Genomic DNA, 20,878 nt, shown 5'->3' on the forward strand with positions numbered 1-20,878 from the left:
CAAATGTTCCTGATGAGGAACAGGTGCCTCTTGCCACCACAGTTTGGGGGCGTGGGCATGGCTGGCAGTACTAGCTGCTTGCCTTTACCGTGTACCTGCTGTGCTGAGTTGCGGCTGCTTCTGGGGTGGGGCATGGGGGCTGTTTATACAGGGCTCTCTTGCCTGGCTCTGACATGCACCTCTGGGGGACCATTTGACAGCAGCACAACAGTGCTATTTAGCAATGTCGATTGGAGAAGGGAAGAGAGAGGGAGATTTGGGTTAGAGGTTGTAATTATAAAGCCAGGAGAAAGGGGTTAACCAAGCCCCTACTAAGTCCAGGTTGATCTCAGCTCAGTCGGGGTCTCTGGGAGCTTCCCCGAGCAGTGGAGGATAAAATGCAGCTCTGCAATTACCCTCCGCTGCCTCCTGTTCGGTTTCAGGTTTTTGTTTTTCCCCTCATGTAAAACTGAATTTTTAATGCTCCCGCCTCACGCTCGATCTGGTTTCTTATTAAATTAGGGGCCGCTTCATTCACGCTCTTAGAATTAGACTGACTGTGGCGCGCAGCTCGAGATGGCTCTGTCGCTTCCCATTACGGGCAGGGGGTCTGTGCCTGGCTCACTGGGATAATCGTCCTACAGAGGGACGAAGCCTAAGAGAGGGCTCTGAAAGCTGGGGCGGAGCGGAGAGGGGCTTGGGGGTGGGGGTGTTTGCCAGGCTGGTCCCTCAGCAACTATGGCTATTTTTAAAAAGTGAAACTGTCTGTGTGTCTGTCCCATTGGCCGTCTGTCCTTTGTGTGCCTCTTTCTCTCTTGCAAAGATCCCTTAGCTGACTGGGAACAAAAAAAGCCTTTTCTTCTGCAGCAAAATCATCAGGCAAAAAATCTGCCTGGAGCCTTTTTCCTCTCTGGTTTCTCAAACTGATCTAAGTGGAGCACAGAGATGGTGCAATTAGGGTTTGTTTGTTCCACAGAGCTAAGGGGCCCCACTCCCCCTGTCGTGCCGGGTGCTGCACAGACCTCACCCTCCCAGCCGAAATGCAGTGGAGGGACTGGGCATGATTCTGGTTCGGGAGGAGGGGGGCCAGTCGTGTTGGGTGCTGTATACGCTCCCACCGGCCGAGATCGAAATGGGTCCCCCCATTGTGCCGGATGTTGTTCAGTCCCCCAAGCAGAGATCGGGGACCCCTATTGTGCTGGGTGTTGGCCCCCCAGGCTGAGGTTGGGGGGGCCCCCCTTGTGCCTGGTGCTGCCCCCCTTGGCAGAGATCGGAAGGGCCCCCCAGTGAGTCTTGGTGCTGGGCAGACACATAGCTAGGCACAATCCTTGGCCCAAAATGCTCGCAGTCCAAGTGGCCCAAGGCAGAATCATCTCCCCACGTTACAGCTGGGAAGTGAGGTTCTGGGAGATGCAGGAACTGGCCCTGGTCACACGGAGAGCAAGCAGCAGGGCCGGGAAGTGAACTCAGGTGTCCTGAGCCCCAGTCCACAACGCGGTTTTCTTTGAAGGGGCTGAAGAGGGGAAATTGCAGCCCAAAAGGTTATGGTTCGGCAGAGCTAGCAGAGGGAGGGAGCCGTGAGTGGATACCACAGCCAGCCTGAGAGAGGGGTGCTGGAAGGAGAGTGGGGTCTAGTGGTTAGAGCCGAGGGGGTCTGGGAGCCAGGACTCCTGGGTTCTATTCCAGCTCTGGGAGGGGAGTGGGGTCTAGTGGACTGGGGGATGACTGGGAGCAGTTCTATCCAGGCTGTAGTGTGCTGAGTCAGGCCAGCCACAGTGATTAAAGTATGACCAATTCTTTCCCCATCCCTGTTCAGGGAGTGGGAGCTTCCCCAGCTCCGATCTCTCTGTCCTTTACTCCCTGCTGACCCAGGCAGGTTGCTTTCCCTTTTCTGCATTGTCTGGGTGGAGGGTGTGTGTATCTGTGTGTGTGTGCGCGCGGAAACAAAGTGTCCCATGTCCTCCCAGCCAAATAGGAAGAAAGCTGTGGCAGGGACAATAGGTTACTGTCTGTGAAGCAGAGGAGCTGGCACCTTACCCAGCAGCCTGGAAATGCTGGGAGAACTGGGCTGCATCGCCCCGAGCCGTCTGCTGTCCTCACCTCTGCAGCAGGGGACATGTGGCCTGCGTGTGTGTGTGTTGGATTTGCATCCATGTCCCCCAAATCCCTGCCCAGATCCCACGCTCTGAGTGCTCCCAGCCTGGATGGACACAGCCTCACAGCTCTGCTGGAGGAGGAGAATGGGCCAGTCGTTAAGGGGCTGGACTGGGAGTCAGGACTCCTGGGTTCTGTACCCGGCTCTGGGAGTGGAGTGGTGTCTAGTGGTTGGAGCAGGGGCCTGGGAGCCAGGACTCCTGGGTTCCATTCGTAGCTTTGCTGCCAACTCACTATGTGATGGTGGTGAGTCATTTACCAGCTGTGTCTGGTGAGTAACAGGTTTTCTGAGATATGAAGCATTTATTAGCAGTTTGTTTCCTCCCCCCCGGGGCCAGCAGGGAGCTGCTGCCACTGACGGCCCCAGGCCTGGGACTGGCACAGGGCTGTAGTACAAGATGTTGGTCAGTTCCCATGAGCCAGGTTGGGGTGGGAGCCATGTGATCTCTCAAAGGATGAGTGGGGCTGTGTGTGTGAGTCACATCAAGGGGGAATCCCCATCCGGGAGCAGCAGCCGAGTAGGGGCGGGGAACGGGACTGGGGGCTCATGAAATCAGGGCAACGTCTTGGGCATGTGAGGGCGAAGCTGAATCAATGGAAGTGGCTCAGACAGCGAAGTCCGAGCCGGACCGGCTTTAGCAGCCTGAAAACGCACCGTGCCTTCAGCCCCACACGCCTGTGTGTGGAAACGCGCAGTCTGTATGGATACAGCCGTGCAGGTACGGGGGGAGCAGGGATGTCTGCATAGAGATGCACATGTGGGGTGTGGAGATGCACACTGGGGGGAGATCCAGCACTGTGGCTGACTTGTGCTGTTGTCATGACTCTTGTGGATTCTGGTGTTTCTTCATAAAGACCCAGCTCCCAGGGTCATGTGATTTATTTGAGACTCACTGCTTGTGTTTGGAAAAAGTCCATTCTGGCTCTCCTGGCTGGGGGGGGAAGGGTGTGTCAGGAGACAAGAAAACAGCTCAGAAAGCAGAAGGCAAAACGAGCCGAATTGGGGCAGGGGAGAAGAGTTTAAGAAACAAAAACAGTGTTTTTTTTGTGGCCCTGAGTCACGAAAATCTCAGATTAGTGACTGTCCAGGGAGAGGAGGAAGCCTTTGTGTGAGAGGGTTGGACAGGTGTGTATCTGTGCATGCAGGGGTGGGTGTGTGGATAGAACTTGTCTGTCTGTGTTGGGATACAACGGCACGTTGGACAGACAGACGCCCGAGGGAGGTTCCCAGACCCTGCATGGGTCTCCTTGGGAGAGCAGCGCTGCTCTCCCAAGTTAGTGGGATGAACCAATCGGGTGCGGGGGAGCCTGTTAAATACACTGCATTTGATCAGCACCTGTGGCAGCGCTCAGCTGGCTGGGCTAAAATTTTCCCGTGTCCCCCTGCCGGCGGCCCCTGCCCTCTGCTCGATTCTCCCTCACTCTGGATCGGGGTGCGGAAGGTGACGGCACTTTGAACTGCACGCTTGCTCCTTTATGCATTCATGGCAGCACATCAGAAGAGATCTTCATCTGGTGCAGCTCCTGGTGCGCTGGGCTTGCGAAACAGAGAGTCCAGCTCCCCATGGCATCCCTGCCCGGGTGGGGAGTGGGGCTATTTATATAGGGACCCCAGCCCAATGTTGGGGCTCCCAGCTCTTCCTTTGGGGAGACAATTCCCCAGCCTGATCCATCTCTCTGTCGTGATATTTTCCCATGGTATGCAGCCTAGCTTTTCCCTTTTCTGAACTGGCCCCAGTTGTCCCTTGGCTTTGTCTATATGCAGAGCTGCACCTGTTTAAGATCTGGGTTTAAATGGATTCAGGTAACTGGTGTAAACGGCCCTGTGGACACTCCGGGTTGGCTGGAGGCAGGCTTAGGTCTAAGCATGCAGTTGTACCGTTTACAAAGCTGCCACGTTCAGTTCTATCGGTGCAATTCCCTGTGCAGCCCTTGCCCAGGCGTCGTTACTTGGGCAAACAACCCAGGAACAGGAGCGTTTGTTTGCGTGCCCCAAACCCATTGAGTTAAACCCGGGGGCAGAGAAGAGCCGCAGAAATGATCTGAGGGCTGGAGAAGATGCCTTGGAGTGAGACGGAGCGTGCTTGGTCTGGCTAGCGTCTCACAAGGGTCACGAGGTGCAGGGGTCGGGGGGTCGACGTGGTTTCCATCATACGCAGAGTTTACAGTTTGGCTCAGTGGCTCTTGGCACCCCCCTATACACACTGCTCCAACGCCCCTGGGGAGGCGATTGTCCCAGGCACTGAAAGCCTCTCTGAGCCTAGCGGCGAAGCAGAACAGAAACCAGTGACTGGACGGTACAGCCAGACATGGTGCAGTTGGAAACAAGGCACCAGTTCTGAGTGGATTGGGAGGGACTCCCATGGGAAGCAGTGGGTTCTCACTGAGATGCGGGTTTGTGCAGGAGGACGCATGGAAGTCCCTGGCCTGTGATGTACAGCAGGTCAGACTGCAAGACCGAATGGTCCCTGGATCTGTGGGTAGAAGGATCCCTGGTGGGCAAGTAAAGCAGGCCCATAGGCGGAGGGACCATTAGATCATCTAGTCAGACCCCAGAATAACACCTGCAACTTAAATGGCTCTTATTGGAATTATCCCTCCAAACCCACCAGTAACTCCCTGGGTTTGTGGCTCCCAGACTTCCACATCTCCCTGCCAGAGGGGCGTCCCCAGCGAGGAGCTGGCCAGCTCTGGGCTGCAGGGGCTTGGAGCTCAGAGTGGGATACTCATGGGGGTGTGTCTCTTTTGTTCTTCCCCCCCAATCACTAACCAGCTGAATCTCTCTCTAGGCTGTGAATCGGGACATCTGGGTCTGTCCTGGCTCTGGGAAGGACTTGGGGTCTAGTGGTTAGAGCAGGGGGGCTGGGTTCTCTTCCTGGCTCTGAGCGGGGAGTGGGGTTAATGGTCAGAGCAGAAGGGCTTCTGGGTTCTATTCTGACTCTGTGAGAGGAATGGGGTCTGGTGGGTTAGAGCAGGGGGGCTGGGAGAGGAGTGGGGTCCAGTGGGTCAAATCAGGAGGGTCTGGGAGAGCAGACTCCTGGGTTCCATCCCAACTCTGGGAACGGCGTTGGGTCTAGCGGCTGGAGTAAGCTATTCCCTCCCACCCCTGCTAACTGGCTCTGTCTCTCCCCACACAGTGGTGCTGACGCAGCGGGTGAAGGTCCGGAATGAGGTCACGGGCTATGTGGGCGATGAGGCCATGTTGCAATGCCTCTTCCCCGCCACCAGCCCCGACATCAAGGTCAGCCAGGTTACCTGGATGAAGGAGATGGGGGGCAAGAAGCAGAATGTGGCTGTCTATCTCCCGGACCACAAGCCCAACTTCCCCTTGGACAACAGCGGCAGGATCCGGTTTCTGAACGTCTCCCTGCAGGATGCCACGCTGATCATCCAGCCCTTGCGCATGAGTGACGAGGGCACCTACGTCTGTGAATTCGCCACCTACCCTCATGGCAACGAGGATGGGGTCACCACGCTCAGCATCCTGGGTGAGGGGTGCATAGGGACTGTCCCTGGGGGCTTCCAAGGTGGGGAACTGGTTGGGGGGGGGGGAATGGCACATGGGGCCTTCCCCTCTAGAGTGTGCCAATCCCACCCCAGGGCAGGGGACTGGCTGGGGTGGGGGTGGAGGAATGAGATACAGGCCTTCCCCTCTAGGGGCTGCTGGCTCTGATCTGGAGAAGGGCGTATGGGGCTGATGGTTTGGCCTGTGGGTCCCATCTTCTCAGAGAATGGTCTGTGAGGACACCCCTGGGATCAGATGCAGCCTGCGCCGCTCCCAGGGCAGGGGAAGTGGTGAAATCGGTGCCTCGGGGTTCCTCATACCTTTGTCTGACATGGGCAGAACTGCCTGTGCTAATTGCTTTAATTAACAATGGGGAAAGCATCATAAAGCATGGCTACCAAGACGCTCTCGGTGGGCAGCTGCTGGGAAAGGGATTTTCAGGGACGGGAACTTGGCTAGGAGGGTCCGGGGGGTTGGGACTCAGAACTCCTGGTTCTGCTCCCTCGGAGCTTGGCTAAGTCCAATCTCTGTGCAGCGCCCAGTACGATGGGGCCCCTGACCTTGGCTGGAGGAGCCTGGGGAACACCACTAGCTAACCCTGTCCTCTGGTCCCCCCAGCCAGGCCCACCAACACGGCGGAGTCGCGGAAGGTGGTGGCAGGTAACACCACGATCCCAGTGGCCGTCTGCACCTCAGCCAACGGCAAACCCCCTGCCCAGATCAAGTGGCTCTCCACCCTCCCCGGCAACTTCAATGCCTCCGAGATGACCAATGGAGACGGCACCGTCACCGTCACCAGCCAGTTCAACATGGTGCCCACGGCGGCAGCAGACCAGCAGCAAATCACCTGCGTCATCAGCCAGAGGACACTGGCTGCGCCGGAGAACATCCCGGTCGTGCTGTCCGTGCTGTGTGAGTGACGGGGCCGGATCCCATCCGCCGCTCTGGGAGGGGAGTGCGGACTGGTGGGTTAGAGCAGGAGGGCTGGGAGCCAGGACTCCTGGGTTCTATCCCTGTCCCTGGTGGGGGAGTGGGGTCTAGTGGGCTAGAGGGGGGGCAGGGGCTGGGAGCCGGGACTCCTGGGTTCTCTCCATGGCTGTGGGGCAGGGATAGCTCGGGCCCCAAAGGCAGCCGGCAGAGTCTGACCAACTCCTCTGCTCTCTCCACAGACCCTCCCCAAGTCACTATCGATGGCTATGATGACAACTGGTACGTGAGCCGGAGTGAGGCCGTGCTGAGATGCACGGCCAAAGGGAACCCCAAACCCACCCATTACTCCTGGAGCACGTGAGTCCCTGCACAGGCCCATGGGGGAGGAGAGGCTGCTGTTAGACACCCCCCCCCGCCCCCAAACACACTGGCTGACTCCTAGGTTGGGGTCTAGTGGGTTAGAGCAGGGGGGGCTGGGAGCCAGGATTCTTGGGTTCTATCCCTGGCTCTGGGAGGCAAGCGGGGCCTAGCAGGTTAGAGCATGGGGGGCTGGAAGGCAGTGTTCCCTCTAATTTTTCCTACCCATGTGCAGAATGAATTTTGTTATGTACACCAATAGGGAGGTGATGTGTCACACTTCCCCTCCATATTGGTGTACGGTACATAACAAAATTCATGGGGGGGGGGGGGGCGAGGGGTTCGGAGTATGGGAGGGGGCTCAGGGCTTGGGCGGGGGGGGCGGTGAAGTCTCCAGCTGGGGGTGCAGGCTCTGGAGTGAGGCCAAGGATGAGGGGTTTGGGGTGCAGGCTGCCCTGGGGCTACGGCAGGGAGAGAGGACTCCCCTCAGCCCTCTCTCCCCGCAGCAGCACCTGGGCTGGGGAGGAGGGGTGCCTTTCCCACAGCCATGGCACCTGCACGGGCTGGGCTGGGACCCGGGGAGCGGTGCGTCTCCCTCGGCCACAGCAGGTCTGTGACGGGGCTGGGCTGGGCCCAGGCCTGGGGGAGAGGAATCTTAGGTTGGGAGCCAGGACTCCTGGGTTCTGTCCTTGGCTCTGGGAGGGGAGTGGGGTCTAGAGGGTTAGAGCAGGGGGGCTGGGAGCCAGGACTCCTGGGTTCTGCCCCCATCGTGGGAGAAGGGATGTTCCAGGGTCCAACGAGATTACGTTTAAGGAGGGTGGCAGGTCCTGGGTGTGACGGAGCAGGGAGCAGGGCAGATTTGACCTGGGAATGTTGCAGGGGGGTTGCAGTGGGGATGTGGGACTTCCCTTGAAGGAAGCTACCTGAGCTGTAACCTGAGCCAGGAACGGGGGTGGGGAGAATTAACACCTTCTGCCCGGGAGACTGAACAAAGGAGAGGAGCAGCGGGAGAAGTTTGGAGATAGTTTCGGTTGGGGCTGGGTGGTGCAACGCAGGGAACCCCAGGCTGGTGTCTAAGCTCCCTGAACCTCCCCGAGGGACCTAATTGAGGGGGTCTGGTCGTACCTACACGCTCTGCTTGAGACTGTGTTCCTGTCCTTAAATAAACCTTCTGCTTTACTGGCTGGCTGAGAGTCGCAGTGAATCTCGGGAAGAGGGGTGCAGGGCCCTAACTCCCCCACAATCCGCTACACTGGGTCACTGTGCTGCTCCCACTGGGAGGAGGAAATGAAAACACAAACCAGCTCGCAAACCTGTTTTTCTAGGTTGTCAGAGGCCTCAGGTCCTGTTCTGCTGGGTAGCGGGGCCCCAAACTCCCAGAGCCAGGGTAGCGAGGGGCACTGTCTGTACCCTGGGCTGGCCTGTCCCTGTGGCAGACTCGGCTGGATGGGAGGGGGCTGTCTCTTTGGAGGCTGATGGGTCTGAACCCCCCCGCGAGGAACAGCTGCCCCCCCCCCCCGCCACTGCTAGGAGCCCGGGCTGAAAGGAGAGCGGCTGGGGTGGGGGGTCGGTGTATGGCAGCCACGCTTACGTTGTGCATCGGAGGGGTTATCTGGGGGACCCCACCCAGCCCCTGGCACAGAGCTCAGAACTGCTGTGCCAGTGGCAGCCCCCCGCGCCCCATGGTGTGACGGCAGCAAGTATGTTGGGGGTTGTTCCTGCTTTGAATGCACAAGGAGTCAAATGTCTAGAGCCGGGGGGAGGGGAGGCTGGGAGCCAGGACTCCTGGGTTCTATCCCCGGCTCTGGGAGGGAAGTGCGGTCTAGTAGGTAGAGCATGGGAGGGGGCTGGAAGCCGGGACAAACCCGAGGTCTGAGAAGGGTGTGGGGTGGGTATGCTGGGAGTCAGACCTCCCTGCCCTGGTCTCTAACCAGTCTCTCCTCTCCCCTCCCTTCCCCCAGCCCCAGAGGGCCGCTGCCCCCCACGGTGCAGGTACAGGGTGACCGGCTGGTGGTGCAGTCGGTGGACGTGGCGGTGAACACGACCTTCATCTGCCAGGTCACTAATAGCGTGGGGACGACACGGGTTGAGCAGACCGTCCTGGTGCGAGGTGAGTGCGCGGGGGTCCTTCCCTGGTGGCTGAGAATGGGGGGTGTCCCCTCCCCCAGCAGGGTGAAGGGTGTGTCATCTGGGACCAGGGTCTGTTCAAAGGGCTGGAGGAGCGCAGGGTAGGGGTGGGAGTTGGGGGTGTCTGTGTGCCATGGGATGGGGGGCTCCCAGGGGAAGGTGGCAGGGTCTCATGCAGGGATATTGGGTAAGTTCCAGGGGGTGGGGCTCCCAGGGGTGCGGGAAGGGTGTCTGTGTCATGCCCTGGGAGGCAAAGGGGCCCATCCTGGGGGAGAGAAGGTGTCCCTGCAAATGCCCCCCCCCCTCGCTTCATCCCCTCTCCCCAAGGCATTGCTCTGGTCCCTGCCTGAGCCTGTGAGCAAGGGAGGGGCTGCGAGGGGGTGCAAAGGCCCACTTAGCTGGTGGAAGCTGCTTGGGGAATGTGTTACACCTCATTGTCTTTTCTGGGGGTGTGGTGGGCTCTCCCACACCCCTGCTGGCTTCCCCCCACTCCCCCACCTCCTCAGGGGTCCCACAGCCCAGGAGCTGGGGTAATCTTCCCCCAACTTCAGCTTCTCCTAATGAGTCGGGCTAGGCTGGCCTCAGGACTCCTGGGTTCTCTCTCTGGTTCTTAGGGGTGGGAGGCGGGGGCTGGGCTGGCCTCAGGACTCCTGGGTTCTCTCTCTGGTTCTTAGGGTTGGGAGGCGGGGGCTGGGCTGGCCTCAGGACTCCTGGGTTCTCTCTCTGGTTCTTAGGGGTGGGAAGCGGGGGCTGGGCTGGCCTCAGGACTCCTGGGTTCTCTCTCTGGTTCTTAGGGGTGGGAGGCGGGGGCTGGGCTGGCCTCAGGACTCCTGGGTTCTCTCTCTGGTTCTTAGGGGTGGGAGGCGGGGGCTAGGCTGGCCTCAGGACTCCTGGGTTCTCTCTCTGGTTCTTAGGGGTGGGAGGCGGGGGCTGGGCTGGCCTCAGGACTCCTGGGTTCTCTCTCTGGTTCTTAGGGGTGATGGGGATGCCTGTGACTGTCCTGTGCCAAATAATTATCTGCCCTGAGGATTTGCACCCAGGTGCAAGGCTCCTGCAGCAGCCAGGCAGCATGTGTGAGCATTAGTATGGGGTCGGGGGGGGGGGGGGGGGACAGTTAATACCCAAGTGCATTGTGGGAGGGCAGGGCAAACCAGGTGCATTGTGGAGGAGTGTGTGTGTGGCATATATCACTAACCAGGTGCATTGTGGGGCAGGGGATGGGGGATGTGCCATTAGCCAGATGCATGGGAGGGCAGGGGGTGAGGCCTGTGCCAACAGCCGGTTGCATTGTGGAGAGGGGGACAGGGGCTTGGTGTGTGCACATAGCCAGGTGCATTGTGGGGGATGGGGATGCAGGGGCCCAGGTGCATTGTGGGGAGGGGTCGTGCAGGGGCCCAGGTGCATTGTGGGGACTGGTCGTGCAGGGGCCCAAGTGCATTGTGGGCTTGGGGGGGGTGTGAGTTTGTGGGGCGCTGGGCAGAGCGGGGAAGGGAGGGGAGACCCCGTCTTGGCCCTAGGAGGACCCGGCTCTGCATGGAAGCGCCGCCTCAGATGACAAAGGGGTCGCCACGACCCTCCCCCTGCCCCCAACGGCTCCATCCACGGCTCTTCTGCCCAGCGGCACGTGGCGAGCAACACCCCCTCCCCGAAGCTTGGAGAGTGACCCCCTGCCCCCGTCTTTTCTCTACTCCAGAGCACCCCATGAAGCTGCAGAGCAGCGCCGGAGCCGTGGCTGGGGGCCTCGTCGGGGGCATCCTGGCCCTCGCCCTGCTGGGGGCTCTGGTATTCTTCCTGCTCCGCCGGCGCCGCGCCCGGCCCCCTCTCAAGGGCGTCTATGACCCCACCACCCGCGTCTTCGGCAATGGTGCTGCCCCGCCCCCCAACTTAATCTACCGCCCCGACTCGGAGCTGGACCGGCCCCTCAAGGCCACGCCGGGCGAGGGGGCCCCTGGGGAGCGGCCCGGCCCCTACAGCTACCCCGGCCAGCGGCACGAGGAGGAGGAGGAGGAGCGTCTTGACGAGGTGGGGCCCATGTTGCGGCTCAGCGCCCACCCTGGGCACGGCGCTCCGAGCGGCTACGAGGAGGATGACATGGAGTCGCAGCACGACGGGTCCATCATCTCCAAGACGGCTGTCTATGTGTGACCGCCCTGCCCTGCGGGGAGCCGAGACAATGGGGGGTGAACCCCTCGCGGGCGAGGACGAGAGTGTCTGGGGAGCAGAGATGGATTAACTCAGGGGGCTGCGGAAACTCCCAGGGGGCGACAAGCTGCTGGGGGGCCATGGACGCTGGACTTCTGACGCATGATCCCGCCAGCCCCAGGCAGTAGGCGGGTCTCGGCTGCCTGGCCAGGTGGGAGGAGATGCGCCCTTGTGTCTGGGGAGAGGCTCTGTTGACACCCATGTGCTGGGATGGGGACGCTCTGCTCGGGGTGAACACATGGGGCTGGGGACCCTGGAGTGCCGGGAAGGGGGGCAGGATGGGGAGATGACAACCCCCTGCCCCCCCAACAGGAAGGTTTGTGCTGATGCCTTGGTTTTTGTACAATAGAGTAGTTCCTGAGCCAGGCATTGGGAGGGGGACTGGGGCTGTGCCGGGGTGCCCCAGCCTGGCTGGAAATGCGGGAATGCAGACCCTCCCCCTTTAAAAGATGACCCACGCAGCTCCCTGGATTCAAGATGTGATTTGCCTGATTCTGCCCCACCTGGAATGAGAGCGGGAGAGTCTGTGACTCTCTCTCTCTGTTTGGGGGGGCTTCCCCGAGGCGCACCCTATGTCTGTGACCTGCCCAGCTTTTGGGGTGGATGGCCCTGGGGCGCCCAGTGTGCACGTGCCCTAGGGAGTGCCATTTCTCCCTTGTCTCCCAGTGTCCATGTGACACACTGTTTACACCCCCCCCACGCACTGTTCCCCCCACTGTGTCTTAGGGTGCCAGCTCCTCCGCCCCCTTGTGTAAATACTCTGAGCCCCCGAGAGGTTATTTTCAGAGTGTACTGGTTGCTATGGCACCGTCACCGTCTGTCTCCATTTTGTGTGTAATAAAGTCTCTTTGGAACCCAGGCCCAGCCCTGTCTCTTCTCATTGCTGGGGGGCTGAAAAGAGTATTGATGGAGGATCGGGGGGCAGGGCACAGTACCAAGGGCTGCGTGGGTGGTGGGGGGAAGAGTCTGCATTATTGCAGGGGGCATATGCATGAAGGCAGGTATATTTGGGAGGGCAGCTGTGTATGGGGCCAAGGAGGGCGTGCTGGGGGGCGCTGTGTTGACGCACGTGGCATCAAGGCGGGCATGCTGGGGGGGGTGCAGTGCCAAGGAGGATGTGCTGGGGGGGCACATGGCACCATGAAGGGTGTGCAGGGGGTGTGCATAGTGCCAAGGCGGGCATGCTGGGGGGGTCACAGTGCCAAGGCGGGTGTCCTGGGGACTCCCATAGTGCCAAGGCGGGCATGCTGTGAGGGTCGCATAGTGTCAAGGGGGACATGCTGGGGAAGGCGCGGTGCCAAGGCGTGCGTGCTGAGGGCTCATACAGGAGGTGAGTGGGGGAGGGCGCGTGCATTACTGCAGGGCATGCTGGGGGGCACGATGCCAAAGTGGGCGTGCTGGGGGGGCACAGTGCCAAGGCGGGCGTGCTGGGGGCTCATACAGGAGGTGAGTGGGGGAGGGCACATGCATTACTGCAGGGCGTGCTGGGGGGGGCACGATGCCAAGATGGGCATGCTGGAGGCCATGATGACAAGGCAGATTTGCTGGGGGCTCATACAGGAGGTGAGCGGGGGAGGGCGCGTGCATTACTGCAGGGTGTGCTGGGGGGCACGATGCCAAGGCGGGCGTGCTGGGGGCTCATACAGGAGGCGAGTGGGGGAGGGTGCGTGCATTATTGCGGGCCGTGCTAGGGGGGCACGGTGCCAAGGCAGGTGTGCTGGGGGCTCATACAGGAGGTGAGTTGGGGAGGGCGCGTGCATTACTGCAGGGTGTGCTGGTGGGCACGATGCCAAGGCGGGCATGCTGGGGGCTCATACAGGAGGTGAGTGGGGGAGGGCACGTGCATTACTACAGGGTGGGCATGGGAGAGGGCCGGCTGGAGGCACACTGGAAATGCATTGTTAGCGGGGTGAGGGGTGTCTATGGGGCATTGCGCTGGAGGGGTATAGAAGGTGGGGTGTATGGGGACAGCGAATCGCCGACCATCTAGAGATGGCCAGAAACGATTTCTGTGGGCAGGAAAAAAAACCAAACTTTCCAACTGAAACAGCTGGTGCTTTTCGTTGTGCGGTCACAGAAATTTCCTTTCTAATCAACACAAAAAAAATCCCCGGGGGGACATTGGACACCCCCCCCCCGCCCCAGCTTACAGACAGTGTCTGGGGCGACGGAAAGCGTCAGTGGGACCCACTTCCCAAACCCAGCCTGCTCTGGGGCGGTTGGAAAACCTGGGAAGTGCCCATTTTATGGGTAGCCGCCAGGTCGGTGGCCGGCTTGGTGGGGGGAAGGGGGTCGCCCGGCTCTGTCAGCACCGCACACGTTCTGCCGTTCTCGTGCCCTGCTCCCTGTTGTGCCTTCCTAGACTGCGGGCCGGGCGGGAGCCTGTCTGACGGGGGAAGGGTCGGCCTGGTGGGCCGGGGGCCCATTGCCCCTGGCTGGGGCCTGGGCCCACCCTGTGGGACTGGGGAGGCCTGTGAGTGTTGCTGCAGGTGTCTGTGGTTTCAGGCCCGCGTCACCACAAGCGGCATCCGCTCAGGTGTGAAATGTGGTTTATGGTTCGTGCAGAGGCCACGTTGAGAGGAGCTGGGGCAACATGTCAGGGGTGGGGGAGCCGGGACACTAGTAAGGGGCCCCCAGACTGACTTGCTCTCCTGGGTTCTGTATTGGGGCTCCTCCCCCCACTCCTTCCTAATTCTCTGCTGCCCCCCTCCCCCGCTGCCAGAATTCACCCCCTTCCCCTCTGCCACCCACCTCCCCCGCTGTCGGGATCCCCCTAATTCTCTGTGACCTGGGCTGCCAGTGCTGCCCACCCAGGCTGGAGGAGCTGGGGAGACCCGGGCTCTGCGATCTGTTGTGGGACTTGTCCATCCATCTCCCCCCCTCCCCCCCCCCCCGTGCTGCTCTGGCATGGCTTTGCAGGCCTGGGGCAGCCCCCCTCCAGCCCCCATGCCCCTTGGGAGCTTGTGGTGTCAGTTCAGCAGTGCTGCGGTTGGTTTTTGGCTGACCTGACCCTGACCCGGCAGCTCCCGGCTTTGAAGTGCTGGCAGCTGTTCCACGCTTGCTGGGACTGGGCAGTAGCCGACAGTTCCCTAATGCTACCTCACAGCACTGGAAAGGCCTGGGACCCGCCCCCAGCCCAGGGGAGGGCCCATCTAGCCCAGCGTCCTGTCTCCCATCCGGAGCTGTGCCTCAGAGGGGAGGTGTGAGACCCTGCAGGGTGGTGATTGGCCTACTCCTCCCACCCCTCATCCTGACCCTCCTCGAGAGCGGGGTCACACCATGCTGGGGGCATAAGGGGGTTAGTACCTTGCCAGAAGTTGCTGCTGTTCTTTCCCTGGGTGACTGCCCATGTCTGGTAGCAGTGAGTTCCACTGGCTCACGTGCCTTAAGTGGGAGTCATTTCCTTTCATCCGTTGGGAATCTCCTGCCTGATGCTCTTGCTGGGCGTCCCCTTGGCTAAGCGAGGGGTTGGGGGCAGACAGGGACCCCTCCTCCGAGGAGCCTCAGTCTTGCTGAATCACAGCAGGGGGCTGGGACACCTGTCTTGCCCGGCTGCAGCCCCAAGGGTAGCATGCGGCGGGGGTCTGAGGGCAGCTTTTGTAGGTGCCTAAAGACCAATTAACTGAAGCCCTCCTAAGGGCTGGGAGCTGAAGGGTAACAGCAGCCGTAATGGGGCCATTCCCCTTTTACATGAGTGCAGCCCCTCAGGTCCCCCCATCCTCCCCGCAGGGGACCGGCCCTGGCTCCCTTTCCTGCTGCTGACCTGAGCTGAAGCTGCTGAGTTAAAAATAGCACCTGCCTCTCTCCCAGCCCTGAGCTGGGCTCTAGATTTGGGGGAATGGGCTGGTCACAGCCTGTGGGGTGGGTGCAGGCTGGGTGAGGGCATGCCAGGCAGCGTGCAGGGAGAGGGTGAATGCCAGGTAGGGGACTTCTGTGCAGGATGAGGTCATGACAACAGGAGGGGTGCATGCTAGGCAGGGGGTCTCTGGGGTTGGTGGGGTGCACGCTACGCAGGGGGTCTCTGTGGGGTTGGTGGAGTGCATGCTAGGCAGGGGGTCTCTGGGGTTGGTTTGCATGTTAGGCAGGGGGTCTGTGTGGGGTTGGTGGGGGTGCATGCTAGGCAGGGGGTCTCGGTGGGGGTGCATGTTAGGCAGGGCGTCTCTGGGGAGTGGGGGTGCATGCTAGGCGGGGGTTGCTGTAGGGCGGGGGGGCAGGGGTGGCAGTCAGGTGCCGGGACTGTGCTCAGCTCCATGCCTGCTGCTCTCTGCAGCCCAAGGGGAATCCCTTGGGGTGAAGGCAGAAGTGAAAGGGTGAGTCCTCAAGCACTGGTGGGTGACGCCATCCCCAAGACTCTCCCTCCCCTGTCTCTGCCTGTTCCTGGAAGTCCTGTGACTTCCTCTCTGCAGCTCTCCTGAGCTGCGGGCGTAGTTCTAAGTGGCTGTGGTGTATAAATAGCCCATGTTTATTCCTGGCAGGGGAGTGGGGCTGCAGGGAGAAGCCGGGATTTTCCCAGGGCTCAATGGTAAGGAGTTGCTGGGAGGATGCCTGGAGGTTAGAGACAAGTGTAGCCCATCTGTGTTTGTGCAGCGCCCGGCGCAGGGGGCTCCTGCTCTGTGACCTCTCTCTGGTGTCTGTCTGAGCCTGTAGGGGTCGCACTCCATGTCATGTAGCTTTTCTCCCCAAAAACCGCAGGCTAGAACTTCCCTTTTGTAAAGTGCGCAAGCCGAGCTCCTCCCCTCAGCCCGTGACTCTGGGAGCTGGGGGGTTATGGGACATCCCTCCACCTTGGCCCATCTCTCTGGGGGGCTGTGGAATTAGCAGGGAGCTGTTCTGCAGCTGCCTGTAGCAATTGCTCTGATGCTGAAGGATCGGCAGATGGTTCAATAATGTGTGGACCCTTTGGATCCACCTGTAGCAAAGCGCAGGTGGGACTGACCAGGAGCCAGTTCCCGTCCCGCTTGGAGGCTCTTCCCCAGTGTCTGTAAATGCCGAGTCACATGGAACAGGTTTGTTTTTCTGTTTATGCAAAGGGGGAAACACCAAGCCAGAGCCTGGTGTCCTATTTCCGTTTCATCAAAACATTTATAGGGAAACACCATTTCCCCCCCCACACCCTGGCTGTTTCCTGCCAAGAGGGGGGAGGGTGGGAGAAACTGTCCAGCCGGGGATCTCAGCGCACTTTGCTGTACTGCTCCTCCCCCCAGGGGCTGTCCCCATACAGAGCGCGAGCCCCTGGCTGAGCTCGGAGACTCACCACTGCAGGGGCTTTGCCCCATGGGCCCACCCTAAGGGACATGCCCTCCTAGGCACATGAAGGCTGGGGGGAGCAGGGGATGGATCTCGGCTCCTGAGTCCTAGGCAAGGGCTTAACCATTGGACCATCCTGCCTTCCCTTTGGGAGGGGGTCACTAGCCCGGCATCCTATCACCCTCCCTGCCCAGTGCCTGTGGCCTCTGGTAATGTGCCCCTCAGGGAACTGGCCTCTGATCCCTGAATCTCAGGTTGGGGAGCTGGGGGACCAGGGTTCTCAAAGTTGGGGGATCTCAACTGGGGGAGTCTTGGGGCCCCACAGCCCAGGAGGGCGCTGGGGGTCTCAGCTGGGCAGGGTCTCTGGGCCCCAGAGCCCGAGAGATAGGAATGGGGGGGTTCACAGCTGGGGGGCCTTGGAGCCCCAGAGCCCAGGGAGGAGCTGGGGAACCAGGGGTTCACAGTTGGGGGGGGTCTCTTCTGGGGGGTTCACAGTTGGGGGGTCTCAGGGCCACAGAGCTGAGGAGGGAGATGGGGAGTGGAGGGATGGGGGGGTTCACAGCTGGGGAGGGGTCTCAGCCCCAGAGCCCAGGAGGGAGATGGGGAGGCCAAGGGTCTGAGCTGTGGGGTCCCAGGCCCATGGCACCTGGGGGGGCAGGGGCTGAGGGGCGGATGAGAGCTGGGCACACCCCAAGGCTGAAGGTGAAACCTGAAGTGCACCAGTCCAGCTGCAGCTGCACAGGGCCACGTAGGGGGGTGCTGAGTCTGGGGTCACATAAACACTAGTTTGGAGCCCATGGGGGGGGGGAAGAGCCAGTGCTTGTCTGCAGGTGGGGTGGGGGTGGTGCGAGAAGGGGGGACCGTGGGGGGATGGGAGCTGTGGGGGGATGGGGGGGCTGGCTGCAGGCCCGGTGGAGTGAGGCCAAGGGAGTCGGACTTTGTTCCCACGGGGCTGGCGGCGAGATAAGATAAGGGGACTGCTGCATTCCCAGCCCTGGAGATGGGGGGCCCTGGATGAGTGTTTCATTGCTTTGGTATGTCACCTCCAGCACATAGTGAAACTTGGAACGCTGAGACAGCCCCTCCCCCCGGTGAGAGCTGATGGGTTTCGGATCCCATGAGTCACCTGCTGCCATCCCTGCACAGGCACCAAAGGCCTCCCCCCCCCCTCCCCCCCAGTGTCTCAGCAGAGACCTGGCTGTGCTCTCGGGAGTGGGGGCTGGTAGTTAGAGCCGGGAAGGGGGCTGGGAGCCAGGACTCCTGGGTTCTATCCTGGCTCTGGGAGGGGAGAGGTGCTAAATACTGAGCATCTGCCCTGTGAAAAACCAGGCTCCCTTTCCAGGGGTGTTGAGGTGGGTGCCCCAAATGACCAGGCCCTTTTGGAAATCTCGGCCAGTGTCTGTAACGTGGGGAGAGTGTCGTGTGTTGTGGGAGGCTCGAGGGGCCTCACATGGTCCCAGGCACTGCACAGACCCCAGCTGAGACGGGGCTCTCTGTCAGGCTGGGTACTGAATTGCTCCTGGTCTAAGTTGGGAAGTCAGCCAGAGCTCTTATCCCCCTTTCCCAGCTGAGAACTGGTTCCTGAGAGAGGCGGGGACTGGACCAAGGTTAGCCAGGGAGTCAGCCACAGCTGGGAACAGCACCCAGGCGTCCTGAGACCCGGCCCTGTTGCTTACGCTCTCCCCGGAGTGGCAGGAGACTCCGCTGACGTAACTGCCCAGGGCAGCCATAGAGTCAGAGTTACAGTTACAAGTGCATGTTAAACCCTCTGCTTTGGGCCATGTGTCAGCTCTCACCTGGTGCGAATTAGGAGGGGCTTTCCCCATGGCCAGGGACCCCCTATAACTGCAGGGTTTCCAGGGCAGCCTTTGGGTACGTCTCGCTAAGGGAGCCTGACGCAGGTTGCTGGATGGGTCAAGGCCAGGCCCAGACCAGCCTGTCCCTGCTGGCTCTGAGATCTCTGGCTCCACGGGGCTTTCTGCAACATGGCAACTTGAAAGCCTCCCCCGCCCCCCCGCCCTGACACCCACACACAAAATGAAACGGCCTGGCTGAGTTGCGGCAAAGCAGCCGGCGCCCCCAGCTGCTTGTGCATAATGCACGGGGCTGTGTGTAATTCTGGGTTCTCCCTGGAGAGCAGGGGTAAGGGGAGTTTGCAGGCTGGAGAACTGGGAGGTGCGGGGGTTTCTGCACCCCCCCCCCCCAAGCCTTGTGCTCAGGATCAGAACCCAGGAGTCCCGTTCCCCCCCCCGAGCCATGGGTAGAACCCTGTTCCCAGCCCGTCACTCTCCTGCAATGACCCCCCCCCCCAGCCACACTCAGTGTAGCGGGGGCGGGTGGGGGGAGCGGAGCCAGGCTGGCCGGGGTCAGCTCCTTTGGTGGGGTCCCACCTGGTCCAGCACCTGGTGCTGGGCTCACAGACTTGCTGCTGCCTGGATAGCGCAGCCTGCAGCGCCACCTGGTGGCTCCTGAGGGTTGGGTCAGAGTGAGCAGCTGGGACCCCAGGGGGCTGGGGGGTGCCTGGCCCAATGGGTCAGGGGTTAGGGCTGGGGAGGGGTCAGAGTGAGGGGTAGAGGTTAGATTTCAGTGGGGGGCTGGGGGGTGCCTGGCCCAATGGGTCAGGGGTTAGGGCTGGGGAGGGGTCAGAGTGAGGGGTAGAGGTTAGATTTCAGTGGGGAGCTGGGGGGTGGCTGGCCCAATGGGTCAGGGGTTAGGGCTGGGGAGGGGTCAGAGTGAGGGGTAGAGGTTAGATTTCAGCAGGGGGCTGGGGGGTGGCTGGCCCAATGGGTCAGGGGTTAGGGCTGGGGAGGGGTCAGAGTGCGGGGTAGAGGTTAGATTTCAGCGGGGGGCTGGAGGGTGGCTGGCCCAATGGGTCAGGGGTTAGGGCTGGGGAGGGGTCAGAGTGAGGGGTAGAGGTTAGATTTCAGTGGGGGGCTGGGGGGTGGCTGGCCCAATGGGTCAGGGGTTAGGGCTGGGGAGGGGTCAGAGTGCGGGGTAGAGGTTAGATTTCAGCGGGGGGCTGGAGGGTGGCTGACCCAATGGGTCAGGGGTTAGGGCTGGGGAGGGGTCAGAGTGAGGGGTAGAGGTTAGATTTCAGCGGGGGGCTGGGGGGTGGCTGGCCCAATGGGTCAGGGGTTAGGGCTGGGGAGGGGTCAGAGTGCGGGGTAGAGGTTAGATTTCAGCGGGGGGCTGGGGGGTGCCTGGCCCAATGGGTCAGGGGTTAGGGCTGGGGAGGGGTCAGAGTGCGGGGTAGAGGTTAGATTTCAGCGGGGGGCTGGGGGGTGCCTGGCCCAATGGGTCAGGGGTTAGGGCTGGGGAGGGGTCAGAGTGCGGGGTAGAGGTTAGATTTCAGCGGGGGGCTGGGGGGTGCCTGGCCCAATGGGTCAGGGGTTAGGGCTGGGGAGGGGTCAGAGTGCGGGGTAGAGGTTAGATTTCAGCGGGGGGCTGGGGGGTGGCTGGCCCAATGGGTCAGGGGTTAGGGCTGGGGAGGGGTCAGAGTGAGGGGTAGAGGTTAGATTTCAGCGGGGGGCTGGGGGGTGGCTGGCCCAATGGGTCAGGGGTTAGGGCTGGGGAGGGGTCAGAGTGCGGGGTAGAGGTTAGATTTCAGCGGGGGGCTGGGGGGTGGCTGGCCCAATGGGTCAGGGGTTAGGGCTGGGGAGGGGTCAGAGTGCGGGGTAGAGGTTAGATTTCAGCGGGGGGCTGGGGGGTGGCTGGCCCAATGGGTCAGGGGTTAGGGCTGGGGAGGGGTCAGAGTGAGGGGTAGAGGTTAGATTTCAGTGGGGGGCTGGGGGGTGGCTGACCCAATGGGTCAGGGGTTAGGGCTGGGGAGGGGTCAGAGTGAGGGGTAGAGGTTAGATTTCAGTGGGGGGCTGGGGGGTGGCTGGCCCAATGGGTCAGGGGTTAGGGCTGGGGAGGGGTCAGAGTGAGGGGTAGAGGTTAGATTTCAGTGGGGGGCTGGGGGGTGCCTGACCCAATGGGTCAGGGGTTAGGGCTGGGGAGGGGTCAGAGTGAGGGGTAGAGGTTAGATTTCAGTGGGGGGCTGGGGGGTGCCTGGCCCAATGGGTCAGGGGTTAGGGCTGGGGAGGGGTCAGAGTGAGGGGTAGAGGTTAGATTTCAGTGGGGGGCTGGAGGGTGGCTGGCCCAATGGGTCAGGGGTTAGGGCTGGGGAGGGGTCAGAGTGCGGGGTAGAGGTTAGATTTCAGTGGGGGGCTGGAGGGTGGCTGGCCCAATGGGTCAGGGGTTAGGGCTGGGGAGGGGTCAGAGTGCGGGGTAGAGGTTAGATTTCAGTGGGGGGCTGGAGGGTGGCTGGCCCAATGGGTCAGGGGTTAGGGCTGGGGAGGGGTCAGAGTGCGGGGTAGAGGTTAGATTTCAGTGGGG

General features: G+C 61.3%; 1 protein-coding gene across 2 annotated transcripts in view; it reads left to right on the top strand.

The window, feature by feature from the left end:
- The window catches only part of NECTIN2 (nectin cell adhesion molecule 2), a 36,504-nt gene that overhangs the window by 11,009 nt on the left and 4,617 nt on the right, over positions 1-20,878 (top strand). The window contains exons 2-6 of one of the 2 annotated variants that reach the window (XM_054010405.1): positions 5,271-5,621; positions 6,257-6,550; positions 6,808-6,925; positions 8,887-9,035; positions 10,746-11,549. In XM_054010405.1, coding sequence (XP_053866380.1) covers positions 5,271-5,621; positions 6,257-6,550; positions 6,808-6,925; positions 8,887-9,035; positions 10,746-11,197 — 1,364 coding nt within the window. In that variant the 3' untranslated portion in view covers positions 11,198-11,549. Of the gene's footprint in view, positions 1-5,270; positions 5,622-6,256; positions 6,551-6,807; positions 6,926-8,886; positions 9,036-10,745; positions 11,550-20,878 lie in introns of those variants that run through there. The other variant, XM_054010404.1, reaches the window with a different exon arrangement.

Source organism: Malaclemys terrapin, chromosome 21, assembly GCF_027887155.1.
Source record: "Malaclemys terrapin pileata isolate rMalTer1 chromosome 21, rMalTer1.hap1, whole genome shotgun sequence".
In the NCBI taxonomy this organism is placed as follows: domain Eukaryota; kingdom Metazoa; phylum Chordata; order Testudines; family Emydidae; genus Malaclemys; species Malaclemys terrapin.